The sequence below is a fragment of the Drosophila montana genome, unplaced genomic scaffold (genome assembly GCF_035044405.1).
Source record: "Drosophila montana isolate Dmon_TW-CO22-7 unplaced genomic scaffold, ASM3504440v1 contig_1505_1, whole genome shotgun sequence".
Classification (NCBI taxonomy): domain Eukaryota; kingdom Metazoa; phylum Arthropoda; class Insecta; order Diptera; family Drosophilidae; genus Drosophila; species Drosophila montana.
This window is the reverse complement of record NW_026996452.1, coordinates 294,300-309,647: the sequence shown is the minus strand read 5'-3', so window position 1 is coordinate 309,647 and position 15,348 is coordinate 294,300. Positions and strand designations below refer to the sequence as shown.

Here is a 15,348-nt window from a genome sequence, read left to right as displayed (position 1 = left end):
TTTGCTTACTTTTATCTTTTTTTGAAAAAACAAATTTTTAAGCTTATGCTTCTTCACCATACGATTAACCGATAAGCCAAATTATGTGTACAATTTGATTGTGCCTTTTTTTTTAATACAAGACAGCAAAACCATTTTATAAAGAAACTACTCATGCTTACACATTATAAATCATCAGCGTGCTCATCTTAACTGAACTTTGCTATTTATTTCCAACTGAATTACTTATTAATTACACACGTTTTTAATTTTCAAAATTAATTTTTCAAAACCCCCACAAACCCTGCTCCAAAAATAACAACTAAAACCACCTTAAAACTTGGTCAAAATGTTGCATCAAGTTACAAAGAAAAGAGAAGAGGAGTAAAAAACCAATTGGTCTTAAGTAAAAAAGTAAAGCACAAAAATAAAAATCTAAGAAATAAAAAAACAAAAACAAAAAAAATAGCAAAACTAGTAGCAATTTGTACAGAAGCAAACGACAAAAGCATTTGAAACTAAAATAATATATTTTGGTTTGTTCTTATTATTTAAAACATGTGTATTAACCAACCTATATTAAATAGACAAATCTGCCTTATTTATTTGTATACCAAAATTGACAATTGGCAAATTATTTTATGCGTACTAATTTCATATATCATACTTATGTGTTTAAATCGATCCCAAACTCAACTCATTATCAGTGCCCTAGCGTACACCCAACCTCACATAGAGTATACTAAACCACATTCGCATCATTTGAACTCTCTTTCTTTCATATCGTGTGTTGTATTTAACTAAACTAGTCTTGTCGTTTAGCCCCAGCGATTTGGGAATTGTGTCTTTAAACTGCTGCTTTTCTTTTTCCATTCCCCCCTGTAAACTGTGTCTTTTGTTTAGACTGTACACAACTCACGGCTAATCACGTTTGTTTGCCCCCTTAACGCTCCCTTAATGTGTAGTAATTAGTTGTGCGTGTTCTTACCTAAACAACCTAAGCTTATCTACTTATATAAGTAGTTTAGTCTGTATTATAATATAACTCTAATTAACCCAACTACAAACAGTATTTAGTATATAATATTCTGTAGAGAATATGTTAAGATATAACAAATATATTGCCTATTCCTTATGGAGGCTACTTCTATATGATTTTTTAGTGCTTCATAATACCCTTCAAACTTAAAGACATGCTAGCCCTAACCCTTGGCTAAACTCTTTGATACCCTAAATGTGTGTGCGTGTAATTTTAAGTTTTTTTTTTCTTATTAAACAATTAACTTAAGATTGTTATAATTTGAATTGTTTGTGTACTGTTGTAAATTCCTTGGACTCTTGCATTTGCTAAAGAAATTTTCTGAGCCTTTTTGATGCTCAAACCAAAACCAACTGTGCTTAACCCGAACTAAAACTTTAAATAAAATACAAAAAAAATATTAAAAACAAGCTTAAAAACAAAATAAAATGTTGCTTAAATAAAGAGCAAAAACTGAGCATGTGAAAATAAAATCGTGGTATCCTCTTGTCTTTTCTTTTGCTGCAGGTCTCAGTCGTTCCGGCAAGGGCCACTGAATGCTAGTAGCCGAAGTCAGTCGCATACGTATGTGAATTCCAGCATTTCAGCCAATCCCCTACTCCCAATTGACACTGGTTTGTATTTATTTTGTTCAATTGTTCGATTATTATATTTCATGATTTATCGTTTATCGCTTTTCGTTTATATTCGTACATATGTAGTTTAAAGAGTTTCGCTCTTTCTCTCTCGTTTTGCTAGCGGAATGTGTAGCCCAATGCGTTAGATTTCTATAAAATATTTGATTTATTTATATATTTAATTATCACTTCATTTTTATTTAATTGCACGCTGCAGCGGCATGGGATTGTCGCAATCAATGCAACGACTCGATGACCCCTTCTCTGACGAAGAAGGCAGCGGATACCTTGGATCGCCGACGCGACAATCCTACAGACCACATGCGTTCTCAAGTGAGTTTTCACAGACTAGAAAACTATTTGATGATTTCTAATATCTATTCCCAAATAGGTCACAGCAGCCCAGGTGGAGATCTATCAGACGAAGAACTATGCAGCGGAATCGCCAACCTCAGCGGAGGAAGCAACATGCTCGGCGGAACGTCAACACCACTCGGCAGCGGCTATGGACCAAATGAATTCGAGCCGCTCGCTTTCACCACAGGCTCCGCAATCGTGGACTTCACCCAGCCACAGCAGCAGCCAGCCACTGCGCGCTCCCGATCTGGGTCGTGCGCATCAAGGCGATCACAATTTAGGTAAGTCCCTTAATAAAGTTATTTATTACACATTATTCGTGATATAATTTCATTAAGTTATTTTTTAAAGTTATACTTAGTTTTAGTCTTATCTTTGATTTATACATTGTACTTTAGCTTAAGCTCTATTATTTAACATTCCGAATTTCTTAACGAATATATAGTAGAGCAGGATTTCAGTTTCCTCCCTGACTTGGTTCAGACTTCCGGATTCGAACCAATGCGGCTAAAATGCAATTTTCAGCTTAGACTTAAATCCTACTGTGAGGAAGAAGCATTTAAGTCTTTGCCCAGTTTGTGTCCTCAGTTCAGATCAGAGTTTCTTTAGTATGAGTCCTGCTCCCCTTCATAAGGGAGATGGAGCAACTTTTGCTCACATAGAGAGACCCTGGCACAATAGACCGTCTTGGTCGCAGTGCTGCCCCTCTCTTTTGTAAAATCCCTTTACATATCTCTTATTTATTATTAAACTCTATTGTGAATATAAGTTTATATTATAATTTAGATTCCTTAAGTTTATTATATTTACGTAAGGTTAATTTAGTTCTAGCTCATGTTTTTTTAATTCATGCTCCTCACAGCGTTGGCTATTGACTGTATTTAATTAATGCCAATGGTCGAACTAAGACCTATGAATATCGTTCAAATCGTGTTCATTATAATTTCAGAGTTTTCAGCCTTTGTTTTGTGATCATCCCTTGAGTTCGATACGTTTTCGGTTTGTTTCGGTTGTTTCTCTTGTACCCAAAGTGCTAACGTACAAATTCTTTTAATTCTGCGCGTGTTCAGGTCTGAGCCACTTGTCCCACTTGTACAGCAACAGCACGCCTCGTCGAGTCTCAGTGGGATCCCAAGCGTATGTCCCTGCCTCGCCGCAGCTCATCAGCATCAACACCAACAACAGCAACACGCACAACAGCAACATTATCAACAGCAGCAACACAGTGGGTCATTCGGTGGATCTCAGCAGCTCCATGGAATTGGAGGAGCAGGAGGAGGAGCTCATGGGACCTGTGGATTTGGAGGAGGAGGAGGAGGAGCCTATGGGGGAGGAGGAGGAGGAGGAATTAGTCGAGGAGGAAGCGGATTCGGACTTGACAGCATCTACCATCAATCGGGAGACTATGGCGGCAGCCTCACCGGCCTCAGCCATGGCCATGGCCAATGCCCGTCGTCAGCCGCTTCGCTCACAGGAGTCCCAATCTCAAACTGTCACCCCAGTCCATTATAGCAGTACCAATTATTCGATGTCTAAACAGTGCATGCTTAATAATGCCAATGCCAACTCAACCGAAACGGAGACCGACAACATCATCTACACTGACATCAACGATATGGGCCATTATAAATACCCAGACTTTCATAACGCTCAACTGGAGCACAAGATTTCCAACAGCGAGCATCTCAATTTGAATGATCGCAATGATATATATGCGACGGTCAATCGGAAAGCTAAATCCAAGACACGCGAGAAGCATTTCAGCGATGAGTTTATCGATCAGTCCATATTACAGTACACTCGGGCCAAGCAGCTGGGCGTACAGCCGGTGGCCATGCCCCTGCTCCAGCAGCCCAGCACATCGGCCTACGCTGCTGCCCAGGAGCGTAATTATAATAGCTTGAACTATCAATATCACAATGATCTAAATCATCCCTCAGAATCGTCTTCCTCATCCTACTTTGGCACAGGCTTTGGCACAAAGCGCTATGCCCAAAATGAACGCGTAAAGCTCGCACAATCCGAAAACTATTTAACACCCTCTATGGACTCTCAGAGTTCGAGGCACACACACTCATTGCCGCGAAATTCGGAGCTATCCGGCGTGGACTCGGTGGACTCATACGATAGTCACTACATAACACATCATCCGAGACGCAGCTCCTCAGAAAAACTCGAGTATCAAATGTCTTCGAGCAATCTTTACTCCACAGCGCAGTTTGTCAAGCCCGAACAGGCGGCTGTGCACTATATGGACGATGAGGAGAATCAGGATGATGATCCGGATGGTGAGAACATTTACGATCAGGTCGAGCGTGAGTCCTGGCTCAAGAGTAGCTCCTGCAAGGATCTTTTTGAGCGCTATAGCAGCACCTACTATGCACGCGAACAGCCAAAACTCATGACAGGTTTTGACAAGGAATTTCTCTCCTCGAATCGCATTGATTCGCCCGTTACGCGCTATGATGATTCCAGGCACTCCTTGTACATAATCAAGAACCACTCGATAGATGCACATCAGGACTTCTCACCGCTGCCTCAGAGCAAGGTGTATTCGTCCAGCTATCCAGGCAGCACCTACAATACCCAGGAACACAAGCGCAACTATGGACACCAGCTGGACTATGCAGGATCACAGGATGATATATCACAGGACAGCTATGAGCTGCTAGAGAAATATGACATTGATTTCTTTAGCGGACGTCGCCGTTCCGAGGATCATATGCGCTCCTGTTCGCTGGACTCTGGCAACTATATACCCAGCGATGATGAGTCAGTTTCTGAGCAACCCAAATATCGCTCGGCTATTGATGTTAAGTCCAAATCGGCTGCTGATATTATGAATGAGATTTGGGATGCCGAAGATCCGCGCTATTTGCCCCGTGAAAAGCTCTCTGTCAAGTCAGATGGCAACTTCTATAAGAAAATTCAGGAGGCACTTACGCGAGCCTCCAGTCAGGAGAGTCAAAGCGAAATGTTTGAGACAAAGATCTCTCGGAGCTCCGACTCGAGCAAAAAATCGCGAGACAGTCTCTACCATACGGATAGCAAAAAGTCGCGAGAAACCACCAAGAGTAAGACATCGGTGGCTTCAAGTCAGGATTCCAAGGAGTCACTAGTGGGCGATTGCTTCGGACGAAACTACGAAATGCCCACAACCACCTGCAAGAAGGTCAAGCAATTTAACAAGAAGGAGCTTTACGAAAAGTTTGCACAGTCAAGTCAGGAGTCAAAGAGTGATTACTACGATGCTGTAGAGCCTGTTGCAGAGGCAGAAGGTCTCTATACGCGACCGAAGGTTAAGAGTCACGACTGTCTGCTCTCCGACACGCACAGCTCCACGGCCAATAGCTCGTTCTATGACAGCCGCGATACATACTCGACATTCCCAAGCAACAAGACGCACAAGACCTCCAAAGTTCACTCGATTAGTTTGCAAAATGTGGAAATTGAACGCAATGCCAAGTCCTTTGGAAATAAATCTCCTGAATCTGTGTCCACGCCTGCCTCTGGCATGCGCTGCCATGAGAAGGACATACAAACCAGTGACTCGATCGATCAAACAGCGCCCTTCAAAAAGGGCAACTCGCAGTCCTGCAAAATCTCCGCTTTCCGTCGAAGATCAGATAGCGAGAACATTTTTAGCTTTGATCAAGACCGAATAGAATGTATACAAAAGTACACGAAGCATTGGGAGGGACAGCCCAAGGATGAAAAGTCCAAGCAAAGTCCAGAATATCCACTTACTCCTGAGCTCATCTCAGAGTTTGAGAAACAACAGGCGCGAGTGGCCCATCAGAAAATCACGCGCAAGGAAGAGCTCATGGCCAAGACACACTTTGAGGAATACAATCCGATATTGGTGCCTCTGAATTATGCTCATGCCACAGTGGAACGTACTAAAAGCGATCCAAACTCCTTGGCTAATCGCGCACGCCTAGGCAGCAATTCTCGACGTCATGTCCTGATGCATCAGAAGTCAATTGACTTAACGCCAGCTGATTCTAGTGATGAGGATTATATCTATAAGCAAATACCTAGCGCTCCACCGTTGTGCAAGGCGCATGGCAACTTTGAGATACCCAAATGCTACGATGGACCGCCAGCCCCTCAAGTGGATATACCTAAGAGAGGCTTTGAGCTGCCCAAGAGCTTCTTCCGCGACTACGAGCGTCGTTTTACTAAAATTCTTAAAGAAGATATACCATATGTACTCCATAAGAGACATATTATGAACGGCACTGCGCCCTCGCCAGGCGAAAAAAAGCATAGCAAGCCCAAATCGCCAAAGTCACCAAAATCTCCAAAGTCTCCCAAATCACCAAAGTCGCCCAAGTCCCCAAAAGTGAACGTTGTGCCTGCGCCCGGTCCAGCGGATTTTTTGCCAGATATACTGGATAGTCTGCTGCCAGCGGAAACCAAAGAGTTTCTATTTACCCAAAACATTGATCTATCCAAAGTAGATCCCATAACACTCGAAATTGACAAGACTATACCAATTATACAGCTTTCCTCGCCCAAGCGAGACATAACCAAGCAAATGGATGCTTCAACGCTGGAAAAACTAAATAAGAAGCTTAGTCAAATTGAAAGCGATTCGGCAACCAGCTCCAGAACCGAAAGCATGCAACAGCAAAAGCTGGAGCAGAAGCAAATGGAGCTTATACAGAGTCTGCGGAAGGAACTACAGGCGAATGCGCGCAAGGCCAACAAGCCGAGGGTTATACCCAAGACAAAGCCATCGGGCAAGTCCAAGAAGGGTAAGACACGCATTACTTCCTTCTCATCAGATGATGAGAGTCTGGACTCGGACGATGTCTTTGGTTCGGCGGAGGCCATACCGGATCGCCTGGAGTTCTCGCCGCCGCAGTCACGGAAAGAAATTGAGCCTATTTTGCGTATAGAGCAAAGTCGTCTCATCTCTGCCGCTTGGGGCAGGGGTCAAACAATGAGTTCCACGGAAATCGAGGGCTCACCGCCACAGTGTCGCCGTCTGGCCGATCTAGAGAGTCGCTATCATACACAAAAGCTTGATCCACAATATGCTAATGCCACTGAACTGCGACGCATATCGGAGCGTTCCATATCAATACCATCCTCGGAGGATGAGCCACATTTGCCTATGCGACGCATGGACGAGTGCACTAACGATTATCAGCGCAATGAGAATATACCTTCGCCCATATTTGAGTATGCGGAATTCTTTCGCAGCAATGATGACATCTACGAGACGTGCCATGAGGAGAAGATAAGCGGTTCTGATATTGATTATACTCTGAAGAAACAAACAGCCAAGTCGAAGGTCAAGTTAATTGAGGAAATAATTGACTCCTCAATAGTAATGCGCTCCAAAGGCCATGCACCTATTTTATTCGCTCATGCCAGACTAAATCTTTCTGAGGGTTCAGTTTCCCTGCAACGTCAGCAGGCCACGCAGCAGTCGCCAACTACAGAGCGTCGCACTAAGAGCCTGGACACGCCAGTCATATCCTTGCATCGTCTGCCGCCTATGAATGCTTTTTCTTCCAAGGATGACACCGTGGGCTTTGAGGAAGAGGGCGAGTTTTTAGAGGAGAAGTCGTTGGAGTGTGCCAATCAGACAGCACAGCAGGAGGATGACACAGCAGATAGCATACATTCCTGCGCCGGTTCTATACCTACACAGAGCAGCTACAACGCCAATAGCAAGGACTCACTGCTCAGTGCTGTAACCATTGACAGTGAGGAGGCGCAGCTGCTCAACCAGCTGAAATACATAGAGAAGATTGCCTTACAAGGCGTCAAGATCAAAGACAAACGCAAGTCCAAAATGAAGCTCAAGAGTGGCGATCATTTAATACTTAATATACCTAAATATAGATTCACCGATTGGTCACCCTATAGCTCAGCTAACAGCTCGCGTAAAACCTCGCCGGGCGTGTCGCGGGCCAGCAGCATCGAGAGCACCGGTAAGGGCAAGCTAAAGACCTCAGAACCTTTTAAGGGAAAGCATATGTCGCGCAGTCGTCCGGAATCACGACGAACCAGCGCGGATGATATTAAAGCCGGTAAAGATGGCAGAGGTAGTAAAAAGTCAAGTCCCAAGGAACGTCCACGTTCAATTGAAATGCGTCGCCTGAGCAAGGACAAAAGCAAGTCCCAAGAGGAAACAGAGGCGGACATAGCCAAGCGTAAAGAGCGCCAGCAAAAACTCTACGAATCAGCAATGAAGCAGACTATAACCATGCTGAGTCCTGTAAAGGATACGCTGCCCGCATTTCCAGCGCCGGAAGATAAGATACTGGTGAAAACCGATGGCGATAAGATAATAATTGAAACTGAATTCAAGTCGAAGGCGGAGGATCATGTCCTGATTGCCAAGGCGCCACGCAAGCTGGACACTTCGATGGTAAAGTTCAGTCGCAGCTTTGATGAGGGTCGCAGTCCCGACAAATTGGACAAGGCCAATCGCAGTTTTGAGGATCGCAACAAATCCTTTGAGGACTCTGAGAAATCAGATGTACCAGAAGACATGATGATTAAATCACCCAAGAAAATTGCCAAAGCACAGGAAATCAAACAGAAAATCGAAGGTAGTGTTGTGCACAAAAAGATCGATGGCAAATCGAGTAGCTTAGAGAAACCAGCCGAGCATCATTACTTGGGCACGGATGTAAAAGCACGCAGCCTGGACGACAAGAAACAGGCAACGGCAGAGGCAAAGAAGACCGACGAGAAACCTACGGCTATTGTGCGAAGCGCCATTGGGGATCGTCGCATGTTTGCGCATCAGTATAATGTCCATGAGGACATAGATATGCAGGCGGTTATCTCTGAGCGTCGTTCACTGGAAATACTTAAGCGTTCGCTGCCCTCGGAGGATACCCGCGATAGTGAATGCACGCACAGCCGCAAGGCTTCTACAGCTGATAGTCTTGAATCGTTTGTCTCGGTGGATGAAAGCCATTCACCAATACCACCGCCAGAGGTTTATCCACATCGAGTACCCACCATAGAGTGCGAGGAGCCATCCATCGAAGAAGATGACAACTCATCGGAGCGTCGTCATCTTAAAGTGGGTCGACAAGATGTTAATCGTTTGAGCTTAGATCGCAGTCGCAGCGAAGAGACGGGTTCGTGGATAACCTTAGAGTGCGATGAGTTTATTGGCTCTGATACCTCGGACAATGAGCCGCGCACTTTGGAAGCAGATCGCAATGCTCTGGAGACACAAGCCACATTGGAGGATGCCATACCGTTGGACTATTCCAATTGTGCCACGCCCACATCTGATTTGAATATTCTAGTTACTCCACCCAATGCCAGTCCTATGATTGAAAAGTCCGTGCTGGAGACCTTTGAAAAGTATACGTCTGAAGGCAAGAAAAAGTATAGCCTGGATAAGCAGAGCGATAAATCGAAAAGTTCGGATTCTTGGACCAGCGGCGAGAAGGACAGCAGTCCGCAGCGTCAGCAGGACTGGAGCTTGTCCGTGAAGGAGAAGAGTTCCGTCGAGGAGGAGTCCAGTGTTAGCTGCTCGATAGCACGTCCTTTGGGCATATCACAAGATTTTGGTAATGAGGAGGCCAAGAAATGCATGGAACTAAAACAGCGCATGCTTCAGCTAGATGTTGCGGCTAAGGATGCTGACGCCACACCCACTGGCTCAAATGAGCAGACGCCCACCAATGAGCCAAAGATAATCATTAAGAAGCCTACAACGCCAACACTAGAGAAACAAAGTCCAATTGATTTGGGCAACAGCACCGAAACCTACCTAGATCCCATTGAAGAACGCATAGCCAAAATACTACACAGAACCGAGGACAGCGAATCCAGCTCAGGCGGCTCACGCAAGCCGCCCCGAATCGAGAAGCCAGCACGTGCCAATGCAGGCAAAAAGCTGTCGGTAACCAAAGCAGAACTCGGTAAATCCGGTAGCGATCGCAGCTCACAAGAATCCAAATCCAGCTTTGACTCGAAAGGCTCATTGAGTGTCGAGTCGCGTGGCTCCTTTGAAACGGAAAGCAGCTCCGGCTCGTTGGGCGCGGCACAGCGTCGTGGGGAGCTGGCACAAAAAGAACAGCAAAGCACCTGGAAAGCTTTTCCCATTGAGAGCTCCAACAGCTCCAGCACAGATGAGCCATGGCATCATGTGGAAACCGATGGCGGTTATGAGCGCTACGATGCACAGAATCCGCTACGCGACTCCTCGGACAGTGACATAAAGGAGGTCTCACCGGATGAGCAAAAGGATACCAGTGATGCCAGCTATCAGGATGATCTCAATGACTTTCCCACCACTTTTGGCTATCCTGCAATGACCAGCACACTGGGTGGGATTGGCGTGAACCCCACGGATATCATCGGCTACAGTACGGGCTTTACATTGGGTCGCACCCTCTCGCGGATTTCGGAGCGCAGCACAGCCTCTGAAAAGTCAAGTATGGAAGATGATATGAGCAAAGCTTCCACGCATTCGGTAAGCATGCGGGATGAATCAGTTGGCTCAACGGATCATCAGCCCAGTCTGAGCTCCGATTCGCGCAGTAATACGAATCTGGCATACATCTCGGATGCGGATCGTCGCACCTCTGCGGAAATGCCTGAGATACCCTGCGATTCAGCCACTGCGGATCGCCTAAGCAGCATTGGCAGCTTCAATGAACCAAAATCGCCCACGTTGGTAACAGGTCGCTTCTCAGTAACACACGTGGACGAGCAGCAGCCGGACGATCTCGACCGCCACACGCTCATGTGTCTCTCAAATGCGGGTAGTCAGGACTCGGAGGATTGGCCACTGCCGGAGATACCCTTCGATCATGTGCCAGTAAAGCCGCCGGAGAACATCTACGCAATGCCAGACCTGGACAAGCCAGTGCCCAAGTCCTTCTGCTGGAAGGCTAGTATGGCGTTTCAACAATCCCAAGATTCAGTGGACTGGCCCTCACCGCCCTCCAGCACTATCGATGCACCCATTGTGGTGGAGAGCATTGAAACTTATTACGCGAGCGAGGTGCAAAGTGCCGACAAGGTTGTGTTGGAGGAGGAAGCGAACGCTGCGGCTACGCCAGATGTGGCCAGGGTGTTGCCTTACGAGGACACGGCCTACCTCATGTCTGCTGCTTTCGAGGACAATGATTTTGGCAGCGAGCATATACAATTGGATACGGTTAGCTGCCTGAGCTCCACACTGAGCGCTGCTTCTTGCCTTTCCTCATCGTTTAATGTCAGCTGCAGCACATCCTCCACCCAGCCAACGGCTAGAGCAGCAGCTGGACTGCGCAAGAGCTCCAGTCCTGAGGTAATTGTGGCGCAGCCCGGACGCTCCCCAGCGCCTCGCAGCCCTCTCTCCGATGATGAACTCTTCTCCAACGATGATGTCTTTATGCCAGGCACTATTAAGGTGCAGCTCTCCCCAGATGGGCAGCTGCGCAAGCTCTCACGTGGCTCCAACAATTCGGATACATCCATCGATGATATTCTGTCGGGCAGCACCTACCTGGACGATCAGACCACTGTGCGTCGCAATTATGAGGCACGCTTGAGCAGCGGCGGCGGCAGTTGCAAAAAGTGCAGCCATTCCAGTCACTCCGAGGAGGAAACCAGCTCCATTGGCACCGATCTCGATGGCACTGTGCGCATGGGATTGCAGCAAAAGAAATGCACGCACAGCTCCCACTCGGAGGACACCTCGATTGGTCTCAGCATCTCTGAATGGTCCACGGGCACCAATACAGTGCGCCAGTATGCTAATCTTTCCGGCTCGGACAGTCTCTCAGCGGTCTCCACACATTCGTGCGCTAAGAGCGAAAAATCCAATCACACTAAGTCCAGCATTAGCTCCATTAATAAATCGGCTGAGAGCCTCAACGAGCAGAGCGGCAGCTATTCACACAAGTTCAGTGGGGATAATGGATCCTCGGATGGATTGCGCTATGACATGTTGTCCAACTCGGAGACGGATAAGCTGAGTGAGCCCACCTCGGCAACGCGCAGCGATGATACGACTTTGACATTAACCGAAATGGCGCACACGATCAGCGAGTGGTCCACATCGAGCAGTCGGACTCTGGTGGGCGTGATGCCGGGCGAGTATTTACCACTGAAGCAGCCCAGGATGGGCAGCAGCAAGCCCAGTTTGAGTTCGCCCAGCGAAGAGAAGCGCTGCTCACTGCCCCAGATCCACAGACGCAGCGGTAGCAATGGCAACCAGGCGCGAAATGCTCAAGAGCACGCAGAGCATCTCGCCGGATCAGCGGGGCCAGAGACGAGCGCCGCTGCACGCAAACGCCGCTCGCTGGAGATGATGTCCAAGCTGTATCAGAGCCAGGAGATATGCTCCGAATCGGAGTCTCCGTTTGTGGAGCGTTTGTATGCGCACAGCGAGAAGCTGACGGAGCGCTATCAGAGCCAGGAGTTTGTCCCGCTGCACACAGCCGCCCCAGCCAGCGGCAGCAGCAGCAGTGGCACCACGCAAATCCAAACCCAGCAATCACAGCAGATACGACAAAAAACACGCGCACCACAGCCGCCCACAAAGCCCAAGCCGGCGGTAACAAGGCCCATAATGCAGGCGCTGCTCAACAAGATGAAGCAGCCGGGCCTGGCGGAGCAGGCAGCTGCCGCTGCTGAGGCAGAGGAAGCGGCGGCGGCTTCGGCGGCGGCTCAAGTGAAGCCAAAGCCCGCACCGCCGCCGGTACCCACGGTGCCTCCCATTATCACGCCCAGCGATTTGCCTGGTCGTGTGGGCGCACCGCCAGCCAAGCCGCTGGCCAAACATCACAGCTACGATGACAAGACGCTGTCCAAGACGCAGATACGTGAGTTTAAGACAACATCCAAGCAGCTGCGTCAGTCGAGCTCCTTTCACGAGCACATGCTGAGCAAGTCGCAGCAATCCTCACAGGAGCAGCCTATGCGTATTGACGAGGAGCGCGACGCGCACTCCACCTCCTCGGCCACTAATACGACAACTACAACCAACACCCTTAACAGCGAAAGCACGGCGCCCAACTCGCCGCAGATGCCACAGCGAGCCGATAAGCTGATACGCTGCTCGCCCTACTATTCCAGCAGCCTAAGTTCCGAGTCGCCACCGAATCAGCTGGTGCAGAAGCCACCGCGCAAGAGCTCAGCCGGACAGCTGGCAGCTGCTTCTACTGCTGCTGTGGCGGCCCATGCCATGAAGAGTCCTCCCAGCGGCAATGATACGGACAGCTCGCTGGATGTTCGCGGCCAGGATGCCAAACACCAGCAGCTGCGCAGTCGTGGCTATCGCAAGAAGCGCCAGCTGCCCGTAAAGCGTATGCGCGCCAATTTGAACGCTGCGGCTCTGCTGGAGCAGGCGGAGAGCAGCGAATGCTCCGAGGGCTATATGCCAGAAATGGATTCAGGCAGCTCCGAGTACTCGTACCAGCGGGACGAACACTATCTGGAATTCGATGAGGAGCTGGAGCGTGAACAAACGGATGAGTATGAGGATTATCCACAGTATAGCGGCGCCAGCGCCAGCAAATTTGAGAGCCTGGACATGAGCGACAATGTGGATGAGATGGGTTTTCCACGTTACGATCGCTTGGGACATATTACCAAGCCCATGTATCAGTCGTTGGTGGACAGGCCAGCGCCAGCTAATCATCCCATGCCGCCGGCCACTGGACAGCCGGTGAAACCGGCGCGCACCAAGAAGCGACAGCTGAAACGCGAGGATTCCCTGGCGCCCAGCAGTTCGACCGCTGTTCCACAGCAGCCGTATCATGGACGCAGCTACTGTAATCCGGAGGAGAGCGAGTACGAGTCGCGTGAGGATGTGGCCAACTCCAGTGAGGATAGCGGTGCTGGCGCCGGCGGTGCTGGCGCCATGGGCACCATAAGGCGTGGCAGCAGTCGCGCCATGGCGCCAGTCGAGCCGCCAAGACAACAGCAGCTGCCGTATCCGGACTTCCTCTCGGACTACGAAACGGAGCCCATAGAGTATGAGCGTTATGCGTGTGGCCTGGACATAAGAGTTGATCCGCCGCCCAAGTTCCATGACTCGGATGATCTGAGCGATCATTAAGGACAGTAGTAGTAGAAGAAGAAAAAGAAGCAGCAGCATTTTCCATTTCTTCAGTTGCCTTGGAAATTTTTAGAACAAATCTATGACAATTTTTACACACGATCCAACTTATATAACCAACTTATTTATAATTGAGACTGATTTACGACAAAAACAAAAAAAAACCAAAACAAAATACTACAAAAAAAATTACTAAAGGCCAAGAAAAATATCGTACAATCCAAGCAAAAAAAAATTGAATGTTGCTTAAGAAAACCGAAAATACCGCAATAGCAAAATGGAACATATATAATATTCAAAATACATATAACCCCGACGAGTTCGACAAAAAAATCAAACTAACTAAAATTTTAATCAAATATATATTACCTAAAAAAACTACAAAATTTAAACGAGTTGGTCAGTGGATGCAAACGGTTAACATAGCTGGAGTACCCTACATACATAGAGTATATATATATATACATATATCGAATGTTATAGAACAGCTGCTCCAAAAAACAAAGTGAGAGTTGAGCAAATTTTAATGCACTGTTTAATCATCGAATAATACAAATAAAACAAAAAACTTACAAAAAATATTTAATTGTTATTTAGCTTAAACAATGAATAAAAAGGGAAAATGGTCGGAGAAGGAGTTTTACGATTAAAGTTGAACACGAAACAATTATTTAATATTAATTGAGACAAGTATTTGCATTACGATTAGTACTTGATCAGTATTATTGTATTTACCTATGATATAAGTTCCAGTTACTGTGTCAAAGCTTCAATTTATATATGTATAAGTACAGTTAAATTATATACTTTTCCCGAGATTTGTATAAACAAACAGTATTATATTAATGAGAAATAACTGGCATAATCTAAGATCTCTTTGGTATTTACTTAATGTGCAAGCATTTATTTCATTCGATAAAGAAAATGAGAATATCTCGAAACTTTTCTATTCAATATATATGTATTTAATATATATATTTTATTTCAAGTTTTTAATTTGATGGCAAAGTTTTAGCGAGCAATGTTACGAATCAATAAATCAATAGTTCTAATCCGATATTCTTCACAAAGAAAAAGTTGTATTAGCTTTAGTTTTAGAACATAAATGTGCCAAAAAAAAAAAAACATGAACAACATTATTAAATTAATACAATATTATTAATTAACAAAGTTAAGAATATTCAGATGCCAAAACGAAGCGTATTAATTATAGTATGTAAAACGAAAAGAAGTCAAGCAAAACACTGTTAAGTTTTCGAAAATTCCAACATAGGAAAGAAGCAGAGTAAGCAAAAGGGTATTAAATTCTTAGAAGA

General features: G+C 46.4%; 1 protein-coding gene across 1 annotated transcript in view; it reads left to right on the top strand.

Moving 5' to 3' along the window:
* Positions 1–14,917, top strand: part of LOC135435439 (uncharacterized) — a 37,305-nt gene extending 22,388 nt beyond the window's left edge. The window contains exons 8-11 of the mRNA XM_064692498.1: positions 1,526–1,632; positions 1,853–1,968; positions 2,027–2,273; positions 3,063–14,917. Coding sequence (XP_064548568.1) covers positions 1,526–1,632; positions 1,853–1,968; positions 2,027–2,273; positions 3,063–14,032 — 11,440 coding nt within the window. The 3' untranslated portion in view covers positions 14,033–14,917. The remainder of the gene's footprint in view (positions 1–1,525; positions 1,633–1,852; positions 1,969–2,026; positions 2,274–3,062) is intronic.
* The last annotated feature ends 431 nt before the right edge of the window (positions 14,918–15,348 follow it).